The 16,083-nt window shown below is 48.9% G+C and overlaps 5 protein-coding genes across 5 annotated transcripts; 2 read left to right on the top strand and 3 right to left on the bottom strand.

Annotated features, from left to right (window-relative positions):
- Positions 1–235: 235 nt before the first annotated feature.
- CCOS01_03354 (glucan 1,3-beta-glucosidase) lies at positions 236–1,717 on the top strand (the record flags this gene model as incomplete). The annotated part of the gene is made up of 1 exon (XM_060451540.1): positions 236–1,717. One exon carries the CDS (start codon positions 236–238, stop codon positions 1,715–1,717), a length of 1,482 nt encoding a protein of 493 aa, XP_060317805.1.
- A 401-nt stretch (positions 1,718–2,118) lies between these two features.
- On the top strand, positions 2,119–3,624 carry CCOS01_03355 (uncharacterized protein; the record flags this gene model as incomplete). Its single annotated transcript, XM_060451541.1, has 3 exons — positions 2,119–2,250; positions 2,324–2,587; positions 2,668–3,624. The coding sequence occupies 3 exons, from the start codon at positions 2,119–2,121 to the stop codon at positions 3,622–3,624; spliced, it is 1,353 nt and encodes a 450-aa protein (XP_060317806.1).
- Positions 3,625–8,227: 4,603 nt separating this feature from the next.
- On the bottom strand, positions 8,228–9,914 carry CCOS01_03356 (uncharacterized protein; the record flags this gene model as incomplete). The annotated part of the gene is made up of 5 exons (XM_060451542.1): positions 8,228–8,629; positions 8,699–9,196; positions 9,247–9,379; positions 9,437–9,480; positions 9,567–9,914. 5 exons carry the CDS (start codon positions 9,912–9,914, stop codon positions 8,228–8,230), a joined length of 1,425 nt encoding a protein of 474 aa, XP_060317807.1.
- A 3,194-nt stretch (positions 9,915–13,108) lies between these two features.
- Positions 13,109–13,644, bottom strand: CCOS01_03357 (uncharacterized protein; the record flags this gene model as incomplete). Its single annotated transcript, XM_060451543.1, has 3 exons — positions 13,109–13,320; positions 13,370–13,544; positions 13,594–13,644. The coding sequence occupies 3 exons, from the start codon at positions 13,642–13,644 to the stop codon at positions 13,109–13,111; spliced, it is 438 nt and encodes a 145-aa protein (XP_060317808.1).
- A 395-nt stretch (positions 13,645–14,039) lies between these two features.
- CCOS01_03358 (uncharacterized protein) lies at positions 14,040–15,698 on the bottom strand (the record flags this gene model as incomplete). Its single annotated transcript, XM_060451544.1, has 1 exon — positions 14,040–15,698. One exon carries the CDS (start codon positions 15,696–15,698, stop codon positions 14,040–14,042), a length of 1,659 nt encoding a protein of 552 aa, XP_060317809.1.
- Positions 15,699–16,083: the final 385 nt, after the last annotated feature.

A 16,083-nucleotide genomic window follows, 5' to 3' on the forward strand; every position in this document is an offset into this window, starting at 1 on the left:
TCTTCGCGGAGTGTCGCTCTTAAGACGGTGAGGGGGGCAGCCGGACGCTCACTTAGCCATGCGCGATGAGAGCAGAACAGAGCCTCGATCCGATTTCATGATTGGGCCATACTTATCAAATCGGTCCACTATGTAGTCTTGGTCACGGTGCTGATGGGTATAAAGAACCGTCCTCAGAAAGAATGACAATCAGCAACATCACATCCCCAAACCCAGAACCTCACATCCGCTCATAATGTCGGCCGCCACATCTAACCCCCCTCTCACGATGCTTCGCGTCAAGGGAACTAAGATTGTCGACGAGAATGACAATGAAGTCATCCTCAAGGGCGCTGGCCTCGGTGGCATGCTCAACATGGAGAACTTCATCACCGGGTACGCCGGTCACGAGCACGAACATCGCGCTGCCTTGGAAGAAGTACTAGGCAAGGAAAAAGCCGACTTCTTCTTCAACCGTCTCATCCACCATTTTTTCACAGAGGCTGACGCCGCCTTGTACGCACAACTGGGTCTCAACTGCTTGAGGATACCCTTCAACTACCGTCATTTTCAGGATGACGACAACCCGAGCGTAATTAAGCAGACCGGCTTTGATCTTCTCGATCGCCTCGTCAATATTTGCGCCAAGTACAACATCTATGTCATCCTGGACCTCCATGCGGTGCAAGGTGGGCAAAACCAGGACTGGCACAGCGACTCAGGAATCAGCAGAGCACTTTTCTGGGAGTTTAAAGACTTCCAGGATCGCGCAATTCAATTATGGGAGGCTCTCGCCCGTCACTACGCCGGCAACAAGGTCATTGCGGGATACAACCCCCTGAATGAGCCAGCAGACCCTGAGCACACTCGCCTCATCGCATGGTACGAGCGCGCCGAGAAGGCGATCCGCGCTATCGACCCCGACCACATCCTCTTCCTGGATGGCAACACCTACGCTATGGACTTCTCTGCCTTCTCACCAGAAAAGACACTGCCCAACAGTGTCTACAGCTGCCACGACTACAGCATGATGGGCTTTCCTCTTCCCGAGCAGTACGACGGCACATCTGAACAGAAGGAGAAGCTGCGCACAAGTCTTAAGCGTAAGGTGGAATTCATGCAAAAGGCCGGTGTGCCCATCTGGAACGGCGAGTGGGGCCCCGTCTACCAGAACCCGAAGACGGATCCCAACGCCGAGGCGACCAACGAGAAGCGCTTCGCGTTGCTCAAGGAGCAGCTCGCCATATACCGGGAGTTCGATGGCATCTCATGGAGCATCTGGTTGTACAAGGATATCGGCTACCAAGGCATGGTCTACCTCGACCCGGAGAGCCCGTACATGCGCCTCATCCAGCCATTTGTTGAGAAGAAGCAACGAAACGGCCTTGACTTTTGGGGTTGCGCAGACAAGAGCGCCATCGACAACGAGGTCTACGCACCGTTTATCGAGAAGCTGAAGAGGCAAATTCCCGCGCACTTGCTTAAGAAAAAGTACCCCAAGGTGTGGAACTTTGACAGGCAGGTAGAGCGTGTGGTACGGGAGTGCTTGATGAGCGAGTACGCCGGTTGGGAGTTTGCAGAGCTGTTCAAGGACAAGACGGAAGATGAGCTCGAGGAGCTGGCAGCTAGCTTTGCGTTAGAGAACTGCAAGACGCGCGATCGCTTGAACGAGTATTTGAAAGAGGATGCAGTGACGGCGAATGGGAAGCTCACGAATGGGGTTAATGGCCACGCATAATAGGACGTTTTGACGATCAGAATAGATAGCAGGATCTGAAGATGGAGAAGCCCCTCAATGGTGGTAGACATCGGATCTTTTGTACATGAATACCATACGAAATTTCACGTATTCGGGCTGTTGGTTGAGTATATCCACATTTTCTCGCCTTGGCATCTATCAAGGTCCTCACTACTTTGACCGCATCCATTTTCAGAATTCTTTCATTTTCAAATAATGGATGTCCACATCCTTCTCACTAAACAACTATCAAGCGACGATTGAGTTTCCCCCCGTCGGTTCAGATCCGAAATCGAAGCGTTCGAGGCGTTTCTCTGCACGCCATTGTCGGTTCTGGCGAATCGCATCAAGCCCCACCCCTGACTAGCCTTGACGCCACTCGGTGAGCGTTGCCTGCTTCAATGAGGTTGTCTCACGCTGCCTCATGGGCTGCCTTCAGTCTCGCCTATGGCGTTCTTTCTGTAGCCGCCGAGGCAGACAGCGTCCGGAATTACGCGGACAATGAGTTGAACACGCAAGAAATCTTGGCGGCGGTAAGGGCAAGCCCCCCCTGGTCACGGTGGTGTCTGCCACCAGGCTCAAGCACGTACTAACCGAACAATGCAGATGCCAGAAGAATCCTTTGTCGAGATTCACGAGGTGACGGTCACTTTAGAGGATATCCCAGACAAACCGAGTCCGCGGCACGAGCAGGAGAAGAAGAATCTCCTGAAGCGACTGAGCAAGTCCCACGGTAAATGGGACACCAATCACCCCCGCCATCGGCTCCTCGAGGCCTTGTTTGGATTCAGTCGATACAAGGCCCGCCAGATGGCTGAGCTTGACCGGTGGAAGGGGCTGTACAAGCACGTATCCAAGGCACAGAAGGCGGTTAGTAACAATCATGCCGCCCCCTGAGACATCCTTTCCCCTGAAGCCAACAAAAAGCACGCTTACCGTTCGCACCGTAGGTTCTCGAAAAGGCCGTTGGATATTCAAAGAAATTCGAGACGGCAGAAAATCTTCTCGATGTGAATCAGGCGTTATGCGATGAGATTGTCGAATCGGCGCTCGAGTTTTACGGTATCAGTCGCAAGGAGCTGGATGATCATGCCAAGGCCAAGGACAACGCTGGCCAGCCTGCTGACAGAGTAAGCACATCCCAAGCCCTGAAACATTTTGTTAGGGATTGGTCGACTGCCGGCCAAGGCGAGCGAGATGATGCCTTCCCCTGTATTCTCGGTACTCTGGACATGCTTTTTCCAGATCGCTCTAAGCAGGGAGACATCAAAGTTCTGCTTCCGGGAGCCGGCGCTGGCCGTCTGGGTCATGAAATCTCCGCTCTCGGAGGCTTCGAGGTCACGAGCAACGAATGGTCGATGTTCATGAATCTCGCTTATCGTTTTCTCGAGTCCCACACTCGCCCGGCTTCTCAGGCTTTCCACCCGTTTGTTGAGGGATGGTCGCATCACGCGACAGCAGCAGACATGTTTCGTCAGGTGTCCTTCCCTGATAGGCGGGTTAACGCCAGTGCCGTGCTACTTGTTGAAGGTGATTTCGCTTCAGCTTTCAAGTCGTACTCTGGCCAGTATGATGTCGTGGTGACGCACTTCTTCCTCGACACGGCTCGCAATGTCATGAGCTACTTCAATACGATCCATTCCGTCTTGAAGCCCGGAGGGTACTGGGTCAACTTTGGGCCTCTCATGTGGGGAACCGGTCCTTTCGTCCAGCTTTCTCTTGATGAGGTCATTGCAGTGACCAAGAACATGGGGTTTGAATTTCTGGATATCGGGCAGGAATGCGGAGAGGTGACGTTTGGAGAAGAAAAGGTGCGCAGTCAGGAGGCAGTATATGGGTTCAACGAGAGGGCTTTGACGAAGAATGCGTACTCAGCTCAATCTTGGCTGGTAAGAAAAAGCCGATAGGCACATAGGAGCATGTGGTGTCGTGGGTGCTTCTACCTACTGGGTGCATGGGGGAGGGGAGGTGGTGGTATATGGACCGAAGGGATGCTCCTGAGACACTGGTTAAAATACAAATCAGCGGTTTTCAATTTCACTTAGATACAAGCCTTTGGGTACCTAAGTTAGGAATAGATCTCAAATACAGCGCAAAAAAACAGAAACACTGAAAAAGAATAGCCCAATAAACCGTTGGCAACCTTGCGCTGACTCCCATAATACTTTGACGCCATCATTTGCAATAATAGAAATAGCCCCTTGCCGTATGGCTCCTAGCCCTAAGTTAGGGCGGCGCCAGCCCTTCTATATCTGTCGACCGGGCAATACGCGCAGCGGGCCACCCCGCAACTCTCGCACGATCCCAGGCACATGAGCAATCCAGTCTGACCGCAGCGGCACTACATCATGTTAAAGTCAACGTCCGTATCTTTTTCCACTAGAAAAGGTGTGGGTAAGGGGAGAAAGATGTACTGACACAAGTCCAAAGACAGATCTGCTTTCTTTTTGGACCCCACTCGACTGGCGTAGGGCCCTGCGTCGGCAAGCAGCTGAAGCACCGTTCAGCATATTGAAGGTGGTGATTCCGGCATAAGGGTGTGCTTGAGTCGGTAGGTAATTGGATGACTTCGGCGCCTAGGATGGGCGGACTACTGCAAGATTGGCTAGAAATGAAAGCTGGCATTGTGTTGCTCGCTGCAGTATTAATATTACTTGGCTGGCCGAATGAGGCTAAGAGAGACTCGGGCGTGAGAATGCACATGAAATCGAGCCGCCTATGAGGGAAGGGGCAGAGTGTGGTGAAGATCAAAGAATACTATGTCAAGATACCGTAGGTAGAATGGGCCAGTGAAATTTAAAGGCCAAGTATCGCAATGGTGCTTCTCTGATGGGATCATAAATAGTCCTTTTGAGCCGCATCGGGGCAAATGATCAGGACGCACCTAAGATTGCTCCGTCAGGTATTCGTACCAAGTTCACACTTGACGTATTTGCTCGGGTGGCGAGTCTAGCTGGAGACTCATTTAACTTTAAGTTCGTATCCGCCGATAGACTCTTGCAAACAGTACTCGAGTAACTGACGCTTAGTATCGGAAACTTCGTGTACCTATTTTGTGATCTTCACGCATGAACCGTCACCTGTCTCCCAAGCATTTTTTGGGAAAATACATACCAAAAGGAACAAGACGCATTCCCCAGGGAACATCTTGAACGCGATGCAGATGCCCGGCCCAGAAAACGTTGATTACGGGCCGGCACCGGCGATACATCATGCCATCATCCGTTTGGAAAATACCTGTCGTGGCCCGCGTCAGCTCAAATTACACGGACCAAGCCTTGCAAGTTGCAAGGGCTGCCCGGCGCCAGGAACCTGGTTCCAGGAAAAAGAAACGAGCTTGGCTGTACATAGACACGGACATAATCGAATATCATACATGAACTTCTTGTGAGACATTTTAAGACCAGGCAGGTCCAGCGCCACGTGCTTACCTTATACTATGATGTCATGGCCAGTGGTCCCGGACAAAATAGTCAAGACAGGCAATACACCGCAACGTGGATGATTTGCCTTGAGATTAACCTAGGCCTTCGAAGAGGCCGATCTCGGTACTTAGGTATTTGATGTCACTTTCAGAAGAGCTGGCACCTGACCTAGGATTAAGGCATGTGATTGGTCTCCTCCTCTGATTGTTCTCTACCTAGTGGGCACACCATGCCTGAATCAATGGACCTGCGCCCAGTACACTGTGATGTCGTATGTGGGCGTAATTGCGTTGAAGGCGAATGCTCAACAGGTGGGGACTATTTACAACTGAACACACAGAGGATTTGATAATCGTCAAGTATTATCTTTTCTACGTAGAGACGTATGAGGATTATTAGACCCATATTACATATCCTTCCGTATACCAAAAAATTGTAGCAGAAAATTATCAATTCCATTGGTGTTTCAAAGTGACCACTGATATTGCAGGAAGGCGAGCTACGTTCCCTGGACCGCTCATTAGCGCTTCATTCCCTCGTCATTTTTTGCCAGTCCTCAACGCCAATGGAGCTTGGATGACTTACTTCGTTCCCAAAGGTTCGAGTTCTCATTGATAATTACTTCATCACGACCTAGTCGCGACTTTGGTGATGGGACAGAATGAGCATCGTGGCTCACTACAGTTACGGCAAGCACTCATCGTGATAGGCATTAATCCCTGCCCACAGTTGCACTAGAATGACGAAGGTCAGCATATGATTCACTCCTTGCAGATCTGGTTAACATACACATTGCCAAAGAGGCGCCTTCTTCCTCTTGGAGCCCCAAGCTATGGGTTCAAAATGGTTGAGTGATGGTAAATCGGTCTGGCATTGGTCAAAGAACCCCATGATCCCAATGGCTTCTGCCTCGTTCGACATCATATTATGTTGATATGGGAAACGAATGTCTGGTAGTTTGGGGCGCACTTGTTCGATACAGTCTCTTTCAATCGTTCTTTGACTACGGCTCATCATGCAGATTGAGCCGCGGCCCTTCCAGCATACTTATGTTCAAGGTATGATAGTAATTCGGACCATTCGCCAGGTCCTATCCATGATCACTGTCTAATCTTGTACAGCTCTCCCTCACGAACAAGTGTAATTAAACTATCACATATCTAAGAAATTCTTAAATTAGACGAATCTGCCTGGATAAGCCGTTTGCGACTTAACTCAACTGTACATGTATCACAGTGTCGGATTCCATTAGTCTTGAAGATGGTCCCAATGCCACCCGACCGTAGTGCCAACCACCTGTTTTTAACGACTTGAGGCAGAATCACTGCTGCCAAAAACATTAAGAATGTACACTCAGTAAGTTCAATCAGGCAATCTCGCCCAGAAAGTGTGACTCGCACGTTAGTCATTTCCCTCTCATTTTCCTCGAACAAAGTATTTCTGAATGCGGCATTAATCTTACCGGTTGAATCACCAAGATTATACAAGTGGAAAAGAGCCGCCAAATCTTATCGATACGGCCAGTCTAGGTATCTTTGCGGCCACTCTTGGTCATTTGATGACGTTCCTAAGAGGCTGGGTGAATTCTTTGGAGCTGAGATGGAAAGGAAGGCTGGGGCCGTACGACGGTTGAGGAATTGGATATGTGAAACATGGCCCAGCCACCCGACCCGGTGATATTTCAACTTCAATGAAGAAAAAAGAATCAAAAATCACGGCTAACACTTCCCTCGTCTGTGATTGGTGACTTTGTTGTTTTGATTTGAATTCAAGAAAACATAAGAATTTTATACAGTTGTGCGAGTGTGTACTCCGTATTGCCAACGGGATTGCCGAACTCTTTCCCCCGTACAGCCGAGATTGGGTCACTAGCGACGTGCTGCGTGCATGTGTGATCAGAAACACGAAATACGGTGTGACCAAATGATTCCTATTGACTTATCATATGCAAAAGCTTCTGTGTGGATACTTGACTAGGCAGAGAACAAATCCACCCAACTTTCAAGCTGTGTAGTAGCACATACGTATCACAGGCGGTCAAGGCGAGTGTGTGGCTATACAAAAGCGCTGAGCCATATGTGCCAGATGTGTACTTTGGCATATGGATGCCGGAAGGCGGAGTCCGACACGAAATTCTATGTTGTGTTCATTGTCAGCTCTCTGGATAAACACATGTCAACCATAAAGCTCCTATGGAGAGTCAAAGAAGAGCTGAGATTTTGGGTGTCAAAGTTGAGTGTGCAGTTTTGTACCAGCTGAAAATAATGGAAACACCTTAGCTTACTGATGGCACAAGACAACTTGTGTTACGCGTGCAGAAAAGAGTACTGAAGCTTTGCAAATGATTTAGACGCAACACTCAAACGCAGTGAGGCTGAGAGAAAAACAAAGTGGGCTTTCCTTGGAAATTGAGAAAAGTCGTCGTTCAAATTTCTGTACCAGCTGCTGACTCCCCTCAAAGTCCAGTCGGAGCAATCTTTTTGTGGGTTTGTACGATGGCAGACCCAGGGAGCAAAGGCGCGAGCATTAAGTACTGATCATGATGATCTTGAGCTTAAATTCCAAACTCAAGTCTTTTAGTTCTCGCTGCGGTTGGAAAATTTTGCGTTCTATTAAACCTAGACAGACTCCTCCCGTGTATGATTCCGCGAGAGACGATTTCTGGGAGACTGAAGTAGAACAGATGGGAGCGCCCCGGAACTCCAGGCCTTCAATTCTACAAGCGAATCACATGATCTGCAGTCTATCATTCCATTTATGCTTTCCTGGGTCACTTTTCTCTGGGAGTACCATGTCATAGCCGGCCTCATACCATACGTAATGATACTCAGTACCACTGTCAGAACAGTGAAACATAAGATAGCCGGCTTGAAGACAATACCTGATTGCATGATACTTCCAGCAAGTGCTAGCGGCGAAACAAACTGTAACTAATGATTATCAAGCACGACTGTTAGCACGGTCTTGCCTCGATGATCCATATGTAAACTGCAGGGTGTCACCCAGTGACTACAGTGACTAACCAGAGTAATGTTCCACTGCTGTAGCACAATTGCTCTATTGCCGCCGACGGCAACATGTAAGCTTAACTTCGATACGGCTTGAGTAAGCATATTTTCAGTAAGAAAGTGGTAATAGTTGTTTTGAAGAGGTATACCTGTGCTTTAAACTTCTCGATTAAACCTTCGAGACCCTTGAGATCGACCCAAATCTTTCTGAGTTCGTCGGCCAGAACAGCGATGTCATAGAGCAGAAACTCGGCATTTTTTGAGCTACTGGACTCAAAAGAACCTGCAATAAGGACTGCATCCCGAGAAGAGAATGTATCCCATGCCGTGATCGTTTTAGACAATGTCTCGGTAAGACGTGTCAGAATCGAGTTCACTTCTTTGACCCAAGCTTCACTTTTCTCTATTGCTTCAGCTTGGTCATCTGCATTACCAAGTGTCTGCTTTTGTCTCAACCGTGGAACGTGAGGAGCGCGTAGCTATGAGTCAAGACTCTGTTAGACAATCTCCAAAGCAGTACGTTCAAGTCGGAAGCAAATAATTCTTACATATTTCCGGACTCCGATTTTCATGTGATAAAGAACATTCCTCCATTCATCTTTGCATTTCTCACCGCGAATCTTTAGAACCATGAGAAAATATTCTCTCGGGTCACTAATGCTAACACTGTCGATCGGCAATTCGGCCATTGATACTGCATCCCATTCAATTTCTTCGACGTCTCGGTAGTAGATCAACAGATCCTCATTGTCTGGATTCACTGCATCCGGGTAGAAGTAGGTGTCGGCAAGAGAGCAAGCTGTCCAAATTGTCCGGTTCCAACCGAAAACTGCAATTGAGTTTTGAGCTTCATAGAGAAACTCGCGTTCTTTGACCTTTGCATTGGAAGTCTCACCTGATATTGGGGTAGACAGGAAAGAGACGTCGGTGGTCTCTCTTGTTGGCACACCATCCGATGTGGAACGGGCATCTCGGCAGGGCTCTGTCGATCCACGCCAAGCAAAGAATGGAAGATGAAATTGGAGGGCAAAGGTCCTCCGACAAGGCTGTTATTGTCAAACAGTGGGCCTTTCGATGCGGAATCAGGCCTACTCACCGAAAAGGTCATTCTAATGTGACTGTCTCCCTCAAAATGCTTCATGAATAATTCTCTGTATACTGGGATTTGTAATTGAGAAGCACTCAGAATGAGAGGCCCAATTGTCCATCGATCCGGATTGGGGATATGCCTGAAGGTTAAGAGTCAGTAAATGTCGACTTCGCTAGAGAAGCAAGTCTGGTCTTACATTAATCTAGCCTCCGCATTGCACTGGTCGTCTTGACCAAACCTCTGAGCAATGTTGTGAACTCATGGTCGCACGATAAAAAAAAACTCACAAAGCCCGCGATATTCAAGGAGTGTGAAACCTGACTTACGTTCAATCTCAGTAGTTGATGAAACTCGCGTGCCGTTTTGACCCCGTTGTAAGAACGAGAGCCGTCGTTCAAGCTTCTATCATGCAGCCAGACGACGCTATTATCAGGCAACAAGATTGAGCCTTCTCTAATAGCTAGAAGAACTTGGTCTGGGCAAACAGCATTCAAGATCGGAAACTCGTAGTCATGGCGGGGGGAGTGCTCTGGAATCCCCAAGAAAAGCTCCAAGGGGGTGCCGCCGGCATCGTGAGCTTCGATCAAGGTATCAATGAACGAGGAGTCTTCCCACTCAAAGTCTACAAGTGGACGATCCCAATCAAATTTCTTTGAGGGAAGTGCGAGAGACATATCGGCATGGTGCGAAGGTAATTACATGGTTGCTTCCGATGTGAGGCCAAAGGGGGCGTAAAGTAGCTACTTATAACCCCATGAAGTAACTTGATAGTGTCTTTTTTGCTCCATATGCGTATGGGTGTTGTGATCAATCTTTTCGGTGGCTCATCCGAGCAGTCAATTTGCTTACTTTCAGATATTTCGGGGCTGTGACTATTCTTTGGAGATAACTGAACGAGCAATGCAAGGGAGCCTAAATGCAACATTGCGTGACCTCTAATCAGAAGCGGAGAGCTTTCGACAAAATAGATCTTAGTGTAATATTCTTCACCGCTGCACCATTCCTGCCCAACGCCCGGCATGGATATGTGGACTCTGAGGCATTGGATATCAGACCTGCACTTGGAAATGGGACTAGTCTACATCTTGTTCTAACACCATTCAGCGTTTAAGAGCCTCTGAAACCAGCATGGGCAGCCGACGCTGTGTAATGAGTGGTTCTACCACCCTTCCTAAAGGCAATGGTGGGACAACCTTCAAGATGAGTGTTGTGCCTTGGAGAGTTCCACCGCTTGCTTGGCCAATCGTGAATGTCGTTTGGATAGGACCAAATGCACAGCAAGGCGAATCAAGGCATGCTTCATAGACGGGGCGGCGAATCAACGAGTTTTGGCTGAACTTCTCTACTTTCGCCAATCGTAATGTGCATATTTAGGCCCCAATAATTTGAATTTTCTTGACATGCCTAGATACCTTAGACCTGCCTTACATGACTGCGATGTGCCCAAGCTCTTACAAGCTGTATGCCATGTATCATGCGGAGAAATCTTCACCTTTGGTAACTATTGGCAGCACGATTCTGGTCTCTTAGTAAGCTCCGACTAACAGCGCAAGAGAAAATATTGCATCTATGACATGGTGATCCGATAGATTTGAAATCACTTCGGCGTGCGATCTTTTGTAGATAATGCCTTTCCATCAAACCTTCGACTCAATCTTTTCCACCTTTTCTCGATCTTTGTTCTAGTTTCTACTTAGGTAAGGTATGAACAACCGCGGACTAAGACCCCAATCCCCTACCCCGTGCTTTGCAGGTAATTATGACTTTAGTTTCATAGATACTGTCATTAACATAGAAAAATTGTATATGGATGGCTCATTAAGAGATTCCCTTTGCAGTTGATCCGGATATATTGCATGATCTGGCTTGGTTTCCGGCATTATTGTTGAGCACAGGCCAAACTGCCCCTGAGTCGGATACAGTGTAGTAGCCAGTAATGAACTAGGCGCGTACATCCCCAGTGATGTTTCAACGTGGTACGACGCTGAATTGCATGGCAGCCGACTAAACGTTGTCAGCTCTCTGCAGACCTCGTTCGCACACGGCTCACGGGACAATAGGCGCACCGAAACGTTCCGCAGTACTGGCAGGCTTCCAGTCGTATGGGCATCCCTCCATGCCCGCATGCACACTATAATAAATCAGTGAATGATAGACTGCAAAGAGATTGGTCCTTTGCTTACGCATTGCCATTGAGGCACCACTGTTCGCTTAGGGGCCTGTGTCTGTGGCTGCTGGACAAATTGGCCATCGACTAATGCACGATCAGCGTGATTCGATGCCTGAGAGCATATGAAATTAGGTACCATCGCAAAGCCCATGTAGGTGCCGGCGATTGAGCATCTTTACACCAGTATCTATGCAAGAGCACTGTGTGAACTCAGGGAAGAGAAAACTATTCAGACGATCCGATACAGTGTCATGAGATGACCTTGGCGAAAAAGATTTCTTTGACTCACCAACGTTGAACTCTGTCATCTTTAAAAGGGATTGTTTTGGTGTTACCCCTGCTGCTGCTGCGTATACATTCCAAACCATGTTGTTTTGATGCTCTGAAGGCCTCCCAAGTCATCTAGTACCTGGGGTTGTTCACTAGGTAATCTTAACGCCACGCCGTAAAGACGTCACCATGAGACAAGCAGTGACCAGGTCGTGCCTTCCCATGATGGAACAAGAGTAACCCTTGGTGGTACCAAGACATATCTGTACGTGTCGAACAACTTCCTTCTATGCTCAATGAAACCTCAAGGTCTGGACCACTCAAATGTTGTTTTCGTCGGTCGTCATAGCAACTTAATATGGACCCGTATCCCCATTGCGATATTGATCTAAAATGCAGGCTACCGGAGTCCCCTACATCACTCATAGTCAGTCAAATGAAATCAAGAAGATCTCTATCTGTCACTTTCATTAACTATCATGGAATTGAACTTCTCCTCATGGTCACCGCGTAGGCTCTCAGTAAGGTGCGCTCCAAGCCTAGCTAGGCAGCCCCCAATTCCCTGTAGGAACGTTTTAGCCGTTCGACCATCAAACCTTCCATTGAAAACTTAAAGAAGGATGAAGCTATGCCAGTCCTTGTGCCAAGCCGATGTACTTCGTCGGTACCTTAGTATGACCTTGCAGTCTTACTAATCTCGAATAAGGAAAGGAGGACCGTCTTGCAGCATGCGGATGTCACAGCCGTGTCCCGGCTGGTAGATTGTTCTTGCCTTGGCTTTCCCTCGGGAACGAATCATTTTAAGCCACTGTTAACTTAGGTAGGCTAAGCATGTGATGAATGATGCAGCATTGGGTTTGTTTCAAGCCCTATGATAAGATGAGTTGCTTTTGCTCATTGTTGGCCACTTCCTTCAAGTGCCCCCTGGGTGGCGGGAGGTACCCGAAGTACCTTACCTGGCCACGGTCATTTAGCGTTACCTCGTATCCTTGACGTACCCCTGCTTTCCGGCGTGCCGGTATATGGACTTATGGATGGAAGGCGTCGAGCTATTGATGAACCCGTGATATCCATCGAGGCGAAATCCTTGGCGTTGTATTGATACCACTGCCATGAGAGGCACATAATGTGAGATAACGCGTTAGCGGCGCTAGTAATTAAGAGTTATAGGCACTTGAATTTGTTGTCGCATGTAAGCAGCCAAGATCCTGCATGTACTTCGGTTACTATCAAGTCTGGACCATCAATCGCAGACGGCCAGGCCGCCGTGCAATCTTTTCTTGCATGTATCTTTCAAGTGAGCAAGGTGATAGTTCGAAAGAAATGATGATGAGACTGTAAACCCGAGAACCAACGTCTGGGAGATTGAAAGGCAACTACCTTGGCATACATATCAATGCCAAATAGAATGATCATTGCAGCCTCTGCCTACAAGTCCGAATTCGCAACAAGTGCGATCTTCTCTCTGACAGGAGTGTTGTCCAGGAAGACATCGAAACGCGCAATCTTGCCAGCTTCTTCTCCCTCTGTCACAATCGTAACCAGTCCCGCAGCTGGGATGTTGATATCTTCGTTGTCAGGGTCGCCCTTGACCCGATAAGTGATGTCTACAGCGAGCCAGATCCTGTTGTCTACCTGGTCTGCAAACTTTCAGTGCCACTCGAAAACTTTATGAAATACAATTTTTACCAGCTTGGCGAGTGACATGCTTCATATACGACAGCTGCCCAAACGCCGCGTCCATAATCTGCTTGATGGCTTCTAGACCATCAGCAACAGGAAAATTGGTAAATTTGACCTGAGCATCCTTGGAGTAGATCTTGTCAAACTCTGTGGTTTGGAGAGAGTCGTGGATATCGTGGGACTGTCTGCGAAGTAAGCGTGGAGTCCTGGGTGATGGCATATTTACTCACGCGTCGAAGCCAAGCCAAGGCCTCGGCTTGAGTGTTTGGAACGGCGACCATTCTGCTCGATATCACACTGAAAGGATGAGTCACGGAGATGTGACATGAGATTAGCGTTTTGAATTTGTCTATAATGTCTCTCTTCTTATGTGTTGTGCTCTTTCTTAGTGCTGACAAATTGCGATTGCGCAAGAGCTTACAAATGTTGCCGAATCCTTCGGGGACTTTTACTCTGTAGAGGTTGCTGCGGCGCCACGCGACCATCTCTCACACAGTATCTGAATATCTACGTCTATTAAAATCAAGGGCTTGAGCGTCCAGCGTAATCTTACTTGTCTACAGATCTCCAACGTCTGCAGAGACTACACCTCCATGACCTCCGTGGACCATCATCACAAAGCAATGCACGAGAGCATTTTCAAGATGAGGAAGTGATCATAAGAAAGAAGGTGACATTAGTCTGTGCCTGCCTTCAGCGGACCATCTACCAAGACCTCGCCAGGAAACGGGATCTTTGCTAGACCTCGTGCCCAGTCCATAGCGATAATTGGTGCCGCCTCTGCATCGCGAGACCACCGCATCTTCTTGACGAGGTTGCCCAACCGCTTTACAGCATGCCGATTGCATGTTATTGTGGTGTGGTTCGTCTTCCACCCATACAGGAAAGACGAGCAGTTCGTCTCGTTGAGCGTTGGCTCCACCGCCAACACGACCTTTGGCAGTGTCCCCTTGCGGACCTCGTCTGCGACGTGCTCCCTGCGGAAGTCTTCTACGATACGAATGGGTAGTTGCAGGTCTTCCGGTACTGGATGGCATGACAGCTTCTGGAGTTCTGCAACCAAATTCAGGCGACGATTCTCCGTTGCCTCATCGTCCTTTTCCTCAATGGACCACCCATCCTGCCGTAGAACACGATCCAGGAAAGTCAACTTGTCGTCCTGCTTCCCCCTGCGGTCCTCCTGTCCAAGCAGTATTTCTATGCGAGAGACTTCCGACTCTGTAGATGCATCGTATACCATGCGCAGACATGTCTCCGCCGCCTCGCGAGTGCAGACAAGCGTGTGGCCGCGAAGAAGGGGGTAAAGGGACTTGGGTAGCCTAGGACCGTGCTCCGCTTCATCTCCCACGTCTTCCAAGATCTTGGGACGCCACTTTCGCTGTGAGCTATGACTGTGAGAGATGTCTGTCGTCAAGGCCACAAATATGGACGTGTCGATGTTCAAATATGGAGTCAGGGGTGGCACTTTCACAGCATCGCCATGACTAAGAAGATTTGGTATCGCGAATTCGAGAGGTGGAGGCGGTGTCTGGCTCTCTTCGGCGCATTCCAACGCAAGTGAGATGTGGTCGTCACCAAGGCACTCAATCCTTTTCAAAAACCTGTCTATGGCAGGGACACTGCCCCGAGAGATATTTGGAAGCACGATTCGTACACGATGCTGGTAACCCCCATGTATCTCGCGAGCGGCAGCCAGCAGCTGTTTTGCACTCTTCAGAACCTCAATCTGGGTTTCTTCGTCGTTGATAACTTCTTCCAGGCCATCGTCCTCATCGTCATCATCATCGGGCTCGTCCCAGGGAAAATCTGCTTCGGCCATCTGTACTAACAGAGCCCGCTCGGTGATGCTGAGTACCCGCATCCACTCATGCCCGTTGTCGACAATAGCACTGACGAATACTGAGGTTTGTTGGCCGTCCAGCTTTGAGTAGGGGACTGCGAACCGAAACCAGGTGATTGAGCAACATTTTTTGATTGCCGACCAGTGGTTCTCGTATGAGGCGAGCTCCCCTTCTATGAGCCTGAAATCTCGAGATAGCAAACCCTCGGCCTCTGAACCCGGTTCATGCGTTTCTTGACATCGTTGAATCAAGGCCTCCGCCCGAGTTCGTTGGCTGACGTTGGCCTGCCAGAATGTGCTGAAACCGGGGATGTAGGCGTGCCAGTGGTTGTTGACCTTGGCGGCTTCGAGTTCAACAGCCAGGCGCATCTGCTCGAGCTCATCGCATATCTTGTTGCAGCGGGCAATGAGATGTTCAGCGGTCTTGATGAGCTCTAAGGATTCTGCAGCCTCCTTGAATGGAGATAAAACCCTTTGATTGCCATTGCCGTCCATCGGTTGAGTCAGAAAGTCGTTCTAGAGAGGCTTAATGGAATAGATATGTGGTGTTTGCAATTCAGCTCCTTGTGAGTGCGAGGTGAGGTGCTGTTGGCCTTAATCGATCGAGGTGAGAAAACCGGGGCGGATGAGTCATGACGTGGAGAGGTCCTCCTGATCGATGGGAAAGAATGGGAGTCAATGGCTTGATTTCTTGTGTAAACATGCAAAATAGCTGTCCTGAATTGAATTCCAAAGTCTAGGAAAGTATCAGCGCGGTCCTCCTAGGACATAACGAGATGAAGACGGTTGATTGTTGAGCAATTGAGGAGGAAATGTACGACAAGAGAGCCTGGGAAACGGCGCACAAAAACTGCTCAGATCCTGAGAGTGGGTCACTGTG

The sequence above is a fragment of the Colletotrichum costaricense genome (assembly GCF_030867565.1).
Source record: "Colletotrichum costaricense strain IMI 309622 chromosome Unknown Scaffold_3.1, whole genome shotgun sequence".
Classification (NCBI taxonomy): Eukaryota; Fungi; Ascomycota; class Sordariomycetes; order Glomerellales; family Glomerellaceae; genus Colletotrichum; species Colletotrichum costaricense.